The 10,963-nt window shown below is 38.5% G+C and overlaps 1 protein-coding gene across 1 annotated transcript in view; it reads left to right on the forward strand.

The window, feature by feature from the left end:
* Window positions 1-8,789: 8,789 nt before the first annotated feature.
* LOC141334124 (multidrug resistance-associated protein 1-like) overlaps window positions 8,790-10,963 on the forward strand; it is a 30,870-nt gene continuing 28,696 nt past the window's right edge. The window contains exon 1 of the mRNA XM_073839265.1: window positions 8,790-9,012. Within this exon, the coding sequence (XP_073695366.1) occupies window positions 8,971-9,012 (42 nt within the window). The 5' untranslated portion in view covers window positions 8,790-8,970. The remainder of the gene's footprint in view (window positions 9,013-10,963) is intronic.

The raw sequence follows: 10,963 nt of genomic DNA on the forward strand, positions 1-10,963 counted from the left end.
CTTGTAGCTTTATAATATTATGGTTGAACCACTGATGTCAAATGGACTACAGTGCCCCCCACTAATATTGGCAGCCTTAGTAAATATGAGCAAAGGTGACTGTGAAAATAAATCTGCATTGTTTATCCTTTAGATCTTTCATTCGAAAAATTCACGAAATTCTAACCTTATATCTTATAAGAGAGATTCTGGAGAATCTAGAGAGATTCTGTTTGAAGGAATGGCCTCTGATCTCTTGTCAGGTGTTCTCCAAACTCATTAGACATTGCTGGAGAAAACTCAGAACTGTTATCTTGGGAAAAGGACGTTGCTATAATTGGGTGCACTGTAAACAAAATCTGTAGAAATTACAGTATTACTGGCAGCTGGTTGCCAGTAACTTACTGTAGATTTAAATTTATGCTATTTACTGGCAACAGTTTGTTCAAAGTTAATTGAACATTAAACATTAACAAGTCTTTATCTTTACAGAATAAAATTAAAATAACAGCCTCATGCAAAGCATTCTGGGAACCAAAATCTGAAGGAAAAAAACAGAAAAAGGTTGATGAAGGTTTCTGGTTCCCAGAATGCTTCGCAGTAGGTTGTTATTTTATAGTTTTATTCTGTAAAGACAAAGACTTGTTAATGTTTAATGTTCATTTAACTTTGAACAAACTGTTGCCAGTAAATAACATAAATTAAAAATCTACAGTAAGTTACTGGCAACCAGCTGCAGAACTACAGCAATTTTTTTACAGTGTGCCAATAATAGTGGCCAACGTGAACTAGAGAAAAACATTTGAATGAAAGATCAAAAGGATAAATGATGCAGATTTATTTTCACATCCACCTTTGCTCATATTTACCAAGGGTGCCAATATTAGTGGAGGGCACTGTATTTTAACAATAAGACAAGTGTCCTTACTACCTTTCTAGGCCTTGAACGTTTCAGCTGCATTGCTGTTTATGCAGGGTCAGAAAGCTCTCAGATTTATCAAAAATATCTTAATTTGTGTTCTGAAGATGAACGAAGTTCTTGCGGGTTTGGAGTGACATGATTGCAACAGCAGTGTGATATAGCTTAATCAGGAATGACTGCCCTTTACGGAGGCCTAAATGACCACAGTGTTTTCTGACATGAATATGTTTCCTGTTCATAAGAAGAATTCATTTTTGGTCTCCATCTGATGTGAGTATATTTTCACGTCGTCTGAGAACTCAAACAGAATCTTACGCTGTTATTTTGACTAGACTGTTTGCTGCAGCGTGAGGAGCCAGAGGAAGTGTAGGTGATCTGCGTCTGGTTTACCACTGCATGGCTGTTGCTCCCAGCCCATCTGGTGGAGGCCGCTTTTTCGCGGCCAGCCAGAAGCGGCCCAGCCAAATGCTGTAATTGAGAGTGTGGAGGTGGCAGGGATCCAACTAAAGGAAACAGTCGATCTCCTCACTGCATCCCTGTAGTCAGTGAGTCACCTCCCACAACATCTTATGCAAACAGGCCGCCTATGTTTTCCTCAGAGGAGCTCGCAGTTGAGGCCTCTGAGGAAGCTGTCTGTATGTTTCTGACACTCAGAAGGGCCTTTTCTTTCCTCTGTCTGCTCCTTTCCTCGGTTTTGGTTTGGGATGTGTACTTGCATTACGTTCCATTAAAATGGGTCCAAAAATAGGACCCAGACGAATTTAGTTATAGTTTACTTCAAGTTTATATACATGTAGTGCATTAGAAAGTATTCTCTTATCCAATACTTCAAGATACAAGCTCTATTAAAGGATTAGTTCACTTTGAGAATAAAAATTTCTTGATAATTTACTCACCCCTATGTTATCCAAGATGTTTATGTCTTTCTTTCTTCAGTTGAAAAAAAAAATGAAGGTTTTTGAGGAAAACATTCCAGGATTTTTCTTTATATTGTTGACTTCAATGGGGAATCAACGGGTTGAAGGTCCAAATTGCAGTTTCAATGCAGCTTCAAAAAGCTCTACATGATCCCAGCCAAGGAGTAAGTGTCTTATTTAGCTAAATGATCTGTAATATTCTAAAAAAAAATAAAAATGTATATACTTTTTAAACACAAATGTTCGTTTTGCACTAGCTCGACTTCACGTTGGAGAGGTCACGCATAGGCCTGACCAGTGATTACAAAGCGAACTTGCAAAGAAAGTCAAAAACTCTTTACAAAAAAAAGGTAAAACAACGATGTTTGACGATTTTGAAGTTGGAGGAGAAAATGAGATTTTGAAATCAGTTTTTCGCCCTACACTCCCTTTTTGAATCGAAGTACACAGACGAAGAAGTAACCACATGTGTCCTTTCCAACGTGATCACGTAATGCCCCAAGTCGCGGAGTCCCATGTGCTTCGCAGAATCGCAGAGCTTCGTGTAGAGCCCTTTGAAGCTGCATTGAAACTGCATCAACCCATTGGCTCCCATTAAAGTCCACTATATAGAGAATAATCCTGAAAAGACATGAACATATTGAATGACATGGGGGTAACTAAATAGGGTGACAGTGGCAAGAAACCCAAACTCCATCAGATGACAGAAACGGGGGTGGGGGGGGGGGGGGGGGGTGGGGGGGGGTGACCAGGCTCAGTCAGAGGAACGGTAATGTTTACAGTCATGCACAGTGGAAATCTCCACAGCAAGGCATTGTATCAGAATACACATAAAAATACACAATTTTCATGTTTAGTTTTATGTTTAATTGTTTACTTTAATTGTTTTCTACAAATCAAAATGATTTGCCATAGTTATCAACATGTTTTAATACAGTTTGTATCAGACATTTCTTTAAGTATCGGATAAGAATACTTTCTAATGCACTATATAGAAGCTTAAAGTAAATTATAACTAAATTTGTCTTTTCTCAAAAAACCATGAGCCTCATGGCTTTTCTATCCTGTAATTGGACCCTTCTAATGGAACGTAATGCATGAGCACATCCCAAACCAAAACAGAAGGAGAGAGCAGACAGAGGAAAGAAAGGGCATCTGAGAGTCAGAAACCATAAGACTTGAAACTTTTTGAATTTGAACAACAGGGTAAAGTTAACTTATTTTGTCTTCTGGGAAACATGTAAGTATCTCCTGTAGCTTCTGAAAGCCAGTACTAAATGTAAAAAATATCATAATTTGGCAAAATAAGAAAAATGTAAACATTCACATTCTGTTCAAAAGTTTTCACCCCCTGTAATATTTGCATATGAGTTCTTCAGTAGGAAAAGATGGACCTCAAAATCATACAGCCACTGTTGGAAGGAGTTCAAATACACAAAAATGCTGAAAAGCCAAAGAATTTGTGGGACCTAAAGGGTTTTTCCGAATAACAGCGGGCAGTTAAACTGTTCAGGACAAACAATGGACTCATGAACAACTATCACTAAACAAAAAAACACAGCTGTGGATAATTCAGGTAACAACACAGTATTAAGAATAAAGTGTATGTAAACTTTTGAACAGGGTATTTTTTATAAATTCAACTATTATTTTCTCCTGCGGACTATATGTAAACGTCTTTTATGTGAATTATCTTATTCCGGTCAGTACTAAATAAAAAAAAAGTACATGCATTTTGTATGATCCCTCTTGTTTTGGCAAAATAATTAGCATTTTGCAGATTCTGCAAGGTGTATGTAAACTTTTGACTTCAACTGTAATTCAATTGCATTAAATAGTGCTTCAAGTGAAGTGACTGTCCTCTGTCCTGTACGGATGAGGTGTTCAAAGCAAGTATCTTGAGACCACATGTTAAACCATTCAACTAACAACCACACTACAGTCTCCAGAAGTCATCTAGACATGTTTTAGGTTTACGGTAAGAGATATTTTAATAAGGTTGTGCAGCATTGCATATCCTATGCGTGTAAATTATTCTCAATGGCTATAATAGTTAGTTGTGCAATTAGATTGCACCACAGACTTTTACAAGGAGTTTAAGAAAACTGGAAAACAAGAAAATAATAGTAGAGACTCACCTGTTGTTGACTTTTTTGACCTATAAAGTTGTCCAAAAGCACACTATTCCTGTTAGCTTGTAAAACAGGCTCTCCTTGAAAACAAAATCAGCAGGGGAAATTGCAGTTTACTTCAATATACAAAGCCAATTTTCACCCAAAGGTCACTGTTGTGATCTTCATTTTCGGTTGGACAATGCCAAAAGCACAGGCCAGTGACTCTGAGCATACAATCATCTCCTCGAGTTTTGGAAAGTGCTGGCTGTAATGTATGCATCCCAGAATACAAACACAACGCAGTATAGTTATCCTGCTATGCAATTAAGTAATCAACACACAATAAATCTCAGATGAAAATTTCAGTGACTTTAAATAGTCACTAACTACGCATGATGTATATAATTCAGATATATATCTGCTTATTTGAAGGCTTTTTGGAATAACGCTTTGGTTCAGAAATTTTAAATTGATTAAAAAATTTGCCTATAAATCCATTGCTTTATGAAAATGATTGCCATTTCTATTTGCAAAAGCTGTTTCTCCATAAAAAATTCCACTGTCATCTGTAACAGCCATTCATTAAGTGTGGAAACAAGCTGGGACAGCAACTATTAATGAAGACAGAAATAGTGAGCAATGTGTCACTGTAAAAATAGTTATAAGATGTAAAGTTCCATTGCAAATGAAATGTTTTTGTGGTTGTTTTCTCCGCATTGCCATGTTTAGGTGAATATTAAATGTTACTACCAATCAAAAACACCACTATTCTCATTTCTTACAGATGAAAAAAATTCAGATGTACCATTAACATCCTTGTGTTTGTTTTGATGACTGTCTACAGTCTAGTCAGCGTTGAATGAAAAAATAAAGAGAGAAGCTTATGTCATAATTCCACCATGTGTACAGGAATGAGGGAATGGTTTGTGTGTCGGTTACGGAGCTTCATTAAAGCACAGTTCTCTCAAAAGGAAAATCCCCTTATAAAATTCTCTACTATGCCTTTTTGCCACAAAAAGAAAAAAAAGACAGGAAATAAGAGGGAAAAAGGGGGTAATGGGATTGGGAAATGGGACTTAGTCACAACCGGAATTAATTTTGTACCCTTTAGAGCTTCAAATAAGTTTAAATAAATCCAAACAATAGCAAATTTACTATGTCAGCACAGCGAAAGACGTTTAACTGCATGTCATGACCATTATGTAATCTCAGAACAGCATGTTTGACATGCTAGCCCTTATTTACACATGCACCTAAACACACAATACTCCTCAATTTCAGCACACTGAGATGCTGCATTCCTCACACTGGTGTCACACTTGTTCTTTTCAAGCTTTTCAAGAGTCCTTCTATTGATCTGGCAGAGCCTCCAGACACATTCACCTCATCTGAGCTTCTCTCGTTCTCAACCCTGTGCTGGAGCAGACAAAATAAGTCAAGGATAACAAGAGTTAAAAAGATTTCTAAGGGGGCATTCACACTAGCAATTTTGGTGCACACCCAGGTTTGGTTCCTTTGGATAATGTTTAAATATAAACATTTAAATGGTGGCAGTCATAAAAACTTGATGGATTTATTAAATAATATATTACCTAAATAAAACATTACTCACAATGAAAGAGCTGAAAGATGAGAGATCGAAAAACCAAGCTAAAACGGCATGCTTGAGATTGCGTTCGCTTCGTTTCAGACTTAGATTTAGGTGTAGTGCTGATGACATTTTAAAATGCCACAGAGCTTTGGAGTTATAGCGCCACTCAACAGATATTTCAAATCAGAACTGTGGTGACACGTAAAAACCAACGTCACAAAAAACGTAGTCTTGTGTAGCCAGACCTTCAGACTGGAGGCTGAAGGTCTGGAACTCATGGCAGCTTTCATTGGCCAAGTCCTGCCCATAAGACCGTCTGATCGACATGTCAAACAACCAATCACAGTTCGTTTCGTTCAGCGTCATGTTTCTGTGCGTGGAAATGCCCCCACAACAACAGACTGGCGTGCAACAAGTCAGTCACTGAAATAACCAGCATTGAAAGATAACGAAGAAGAGGGAGAACAAGCAGTAAGTCAGTAATTTGTTCGCAAACGTCGCATATGTGTATAACAACAATGGCGTCTGCATAAGCACATTTTAGCAAAACGCCGAGTAAATCAGTCTGCGCTTTGTTTCCCGGCGGCCCGAAAATAAACGCGACACTTGCGCCTTCCGGAAATCCGGTCAAATTCAACTAATCAGATGACTTCGACATTCCTGAAGTGTTTCCAGTTAAGCGTACCATATGCATCAGACGTTTAGCCAACATTCCGTGGGCGTGACGTCTGAGGCTGAGGCTACAAAAAACGTACCATATGTACGTTCGTCAGTTCTGAGGAAACAAACAAACACTCTTTTAGTGCCACACAGTGGACATTTCACTTCGTATATGTCACAAAACGTACATGGCGGCATGTATTTTGTGCGTTGCGGACAAGTTCCCAGAGGTATGCTTTTGTCATGAGACCAGTTTGTATATTGTTTTGTAAAAAATGAGAATTGATTAAAAAAAAACACACAGTATGAACACAAACCAGCGGGGGCAGGGGTTAGTGGGGTCAATCAAACTCGATTTCGGACCAGGCAATCGAACCAAGGGTCTGTTCTGAAAAATAAATTAATAAAATGCAACCATTTGCATTTTAAAAGAAAGTATGATTAAATGCATTTATACTACGGGGATGTTGAATGCTTGAATCTGATTGGCTGACGAGCGTTCTAAGGTGTGCATTATTTTCAGGGAAACACGCGACGAAGGTAGTTCCAGGCAGCTCTTGACCGCAATACATGTCTATATTACTTTGCCACAAGATTTTAGTTATTTCAAAGGTCCTTGCAGCCTAAGTTAAATAACCAAAACCCACAATGACATTGGCCAAACAAAAAAATTAAGTAAGCAATAGGATAAAAACAACTGATTATTTCCATGTTTTTGCCACCAAATTATGTTTTATTATGTACGGAAAGCACTACTCTATTTCTCCCTCTCTCTCTCCCTTACAGACTCACACACATACGGTTTGCACACACATTAACATATGTGCTAATGTTATTAACGCTGCTCTGACGAGTAACAACTTAAAAGCTACATGACATTTCTCACAAGCGAGGTAACAACGGCATGGTCCTGAAGAAAATGAACTAAAAAGTTTCACTATTAGTAGAGACGCTGCTGCCGATCACTTTTAAGGGGGTCGCACACCGAACGCGAAGCGCAGCGCCGCGTCACGCCACGTCTTTAAAATTCGAACACATAGTTTTCAATGAGCATACGCACACCGGCGGCGCCATTCGGTGTCTTTCCGCGGCGCCCAGCTACGACTCAGGAAGCTGTTCAAATTTCTGCCACGCCACAGAGCACCATCTGCATAGTTTTATATTAAATAACATCATATTTGTCTCAAATCGTCCTATTAGATTAAAAAGACAAGATACCACTGCTGCAAAATACTACTTACATTAGGTTTACAGCTTGAAAAAAATGTAAACCTATATAATTCATTCATATTTTATTTTCTCAATACATTTTTTCATACGCAAAATCTAAAGTCCTATGTAACATTTGCCTGTCGTAATTACATTCACTGTCTTTGACTGCCACCTACTGGATTTACAAGGTCACAACCCTCACTTGCAGTTCAGAACTTCACTGAAAAATGAGCTGACGCGTATAGAATGTGCGCGTCCGGTGTGCGATACCTCCAGCTGTCCTCGGCGCGACGCGACGTTGCGCTGCGTTTCTCGTCCGGTGTGCGACCCCCTTTAAGATAAACAGGTAATTCACAAGATTAATCTCTCTCTCTCTCTCTCTTTCCATCTGTCTGCCTGTCTGTCTAAACTTCATTATTAACTATCAATGGCTCAAGTGCCGTCACTAGGTCTAAAATTATGTTTTGGAATTAGCAATGGAGGAGTTTACTTTGCAACAAAAACACAGTGGAGTGAATATTTGGATAGCATGAAACCACCCTGCTGAAAAAAGCAGCTAAAACCAGCCTAGGCTGGTTGGCTGGTTTTAGCTGGTCATAGCTGGGAGGCAGGCTGGTTTTAGAGGGGTTTTGGCCATTTTTCCAGCCTGGCCAGGCTGGTCAGGCTGGTCTTAGCTGGTCAGGCTGGGAAACCACCAGCTAAAACCAGCCTGTCCAGCCTGGCCAGGCTGGGAGACCAGCTTAAACCAGCTACTTCCAGCTTAAACCAGCTAAGACCAGCCAACCAGCCTAAGCTGGTTTTAGCTGTTTTTTTCAGCAGGGCAATAAAATTCAGTTGTGTATGCAAACCTATTCTGGTACTGTGTTGGGATGGATTTGTGTTTACATGACTTTTTAAGATTTCTTTAACCATTTCTTTCACACAAATTATGTTGCTCCATCAATGTTCAATAAACAAAAAATGAACAAATTGTGATTTCATGCACAAAGGACAAACAAATTAATAGCTTTGTCAGGACTACCCGTGGCTCCACTGAACCCCACACAAAATGCCATTAGAGCCACCTGTAAACAGCTTCTCACATTCCTTATTTGCCATAAAACCTTTTCCCTGTCCATTAAACACCAGCATGGAGAGAGGAAGGGTGGAGTTGGGGGAGTTTACAGATGCGAAACCTGAAGGAGAGTGGGGTGTGGCCACATCTGTGGCGCTCTCATCTCCTCCAGGGGAGTGTCTGTGGTACTGTGGCCACAGCACACGTGGGTCAGAACGACGAAAGAGAGCAAGGAAGATAGTTTTACAGAGTCCAATTCTTCCACCCACCTGGCAGGCCAGTGCTCATAAACAGGACAGTTACACAAACCTGGTGTCAGACTGTAGCTCTGACAAGACTCAAGTCAGAACACAGGAGGCTGGCTTACACAAAAGGGGCTGAAACACACACTCAGGCACAACTACTGTCAAACACACTTACAGTGCCAACAGAAACTACATAGACAGGAGAGTGAGACACCGCTGATCTCAGGGAAGCAGGGATTTACTAGAGGAGGTGAAGTAAAGAAGAGAAGAACCTGGATGGACACCCTCTGCAGTCTCAGTGGCCTGGACCCTCTCTGGGTGAGTCTCAGATAACTGATGGAGAGGTGATATGTAACTCTAATGAGATAAACTCAAGGACTTCAATAGTCATTTAAAATGTAGAAAGGTTGCTTAAAAATAACTGCATGCTTGTGAGGTACATGTTACCTCATCCATTTCTGTTATTAATGCCCCTTTATTCTTGGAAGTGATCATGGTTTTTGACAACAACAGCCATTTGGGGTGAGTCATGAATTTCTTACCCAATGATTCATTGGCCAAGATTGAATGCGGGACAGAATGTGAAACTAAATGCTCAGTTTTAAGGTTTACTCTGTTTTAGTCACACATAACCTGTGTTGCAGGTGTGAGAAGATATTTTGCAACTGTGTAAAAAGAATATTTGTGTGCTTTAACTTCTCAATGTTTTTACATTCAAACAGCCATATTCTGATATCATCAAGAGTGCATGCAGATTGTGTAACTGTACTTTAGCCTATATTTTGAACAATGATTACAGTTACGATAACCAGTGTTAGAATTCTGGTTAATAATAAAAGATTAATGCTCTCCTCTTATTTTGTGTAGAATAGTACACTGTAAAAAGTTTTCACCAGTTTCAACTTAAAAACTTAAGTTTAGCAGCTGCCTTAAAATGTTAAGTTAAATCAACTAATTTTCATTGTAATAAATTCAAAAGACTTGTAGTTTTAAGCTGATTTAACTTAAAAACTTCAGCTGCTGAATTTAGGTTTTTAAGTTGAATCTGGTGAAAACTTTTTACAGTGTATAGGTCATTTAAAATCAGGTGTAATGATATTGGTATGTGTGAAAGAGCCAAGCAAATGTTGTTCCAGGCCCTGTGCCCACTATGGTTCTGCACGGTACAGCCTACTCATTTAGCAATATTTACCATTTCACAATGACAGTGGAACAGATGATGCACATTCAATAGGTAACTGACCGCATTCTGTCAGAATGATTTCAAAATCAGAACCTTCTCAAAATGTGCAACCAAAGCATTCTTGCAGTAAGGTTAACAGAACAATCTTTCAATGTTACCAGCCTAGATATAGAATGTAATTTGAACATCACTACAGGCATGTGTGTCCACTCTTGTTTTAAATAATAAACCAACAGTTAATGAATCAACTGTTTTAAGTTTAGTTTAATCAATAATATATGAGCAATATAACATGAGTAGAAGTGAGATATGGCTGTATATCGGCTCAACCGTAGGTAAACTCAGCATGCTGATATACAGCCATATCTCACATCTACAAGTGTGATATTACATTTATACAACAGTTCAGGCAAAAGTGTGTAAATACATCAGAAACAACAGAGTTTTATGCAGAACTACTTTCTTCTGCCATGGATTTAAATCTCAGTTTAACAGCTGAGCCCAAGCCTCTGTTACTAATTCCAAAACGTCACTTTATAACTAGTAACGAAGGAACATTGATTTGCTTCATTGAAAGCTAATTGTATTACTATATTGAAAGCTCACTGTATTATGCGTAGTAAAGTATTATGAGAGAGGGATGGACTAGGCGAGTGTGATTACCTGCATCTGATACAGCATTCATTCTTCAGCTCAATCTCATGTTTACAATAAAACATTTGTTTGAATGTCCACTGAGGAAAGCGATATCTTTGTCACAACGTTAATATCCTTTTATTTGTTAATGGTGATTTCTGATAACAGCGCTGCTCAGTGCATGTAAAAATAAACTAAACTATAAATTTGCAACAGTGTTTATTTTTCCAAAATAAAAGCCTTTACTGCTGTCTGTTGTCGCCATCTAATGGCTAAACAATGTAACTAACATCACCATCATGAACACATGCACCGTTTCTCAATACTAAACACTGTTATTAAATACTGCAATTGTTTATATAAAAAATTATTTATTGAATTATATTATTTAATAAACAACAACAAAAGTCATCATAAAGTTGCTAGGTAATTCAGTCAAAAGTACACAGG

The sequence above is a fragment of the Garra rufa genome, chromosome 1, assembly GCF_049309525.1.
Source record: "Garra rufa chromosome 1, GarRuf1.0, whole genome shotgun sequence".
NCBI classification, from domain to species: Eukaryota; Metazoa; Chordata; class Actinopteri; order Cypriniformes; family Cyprinidae; genus Garra; species Garra rufa.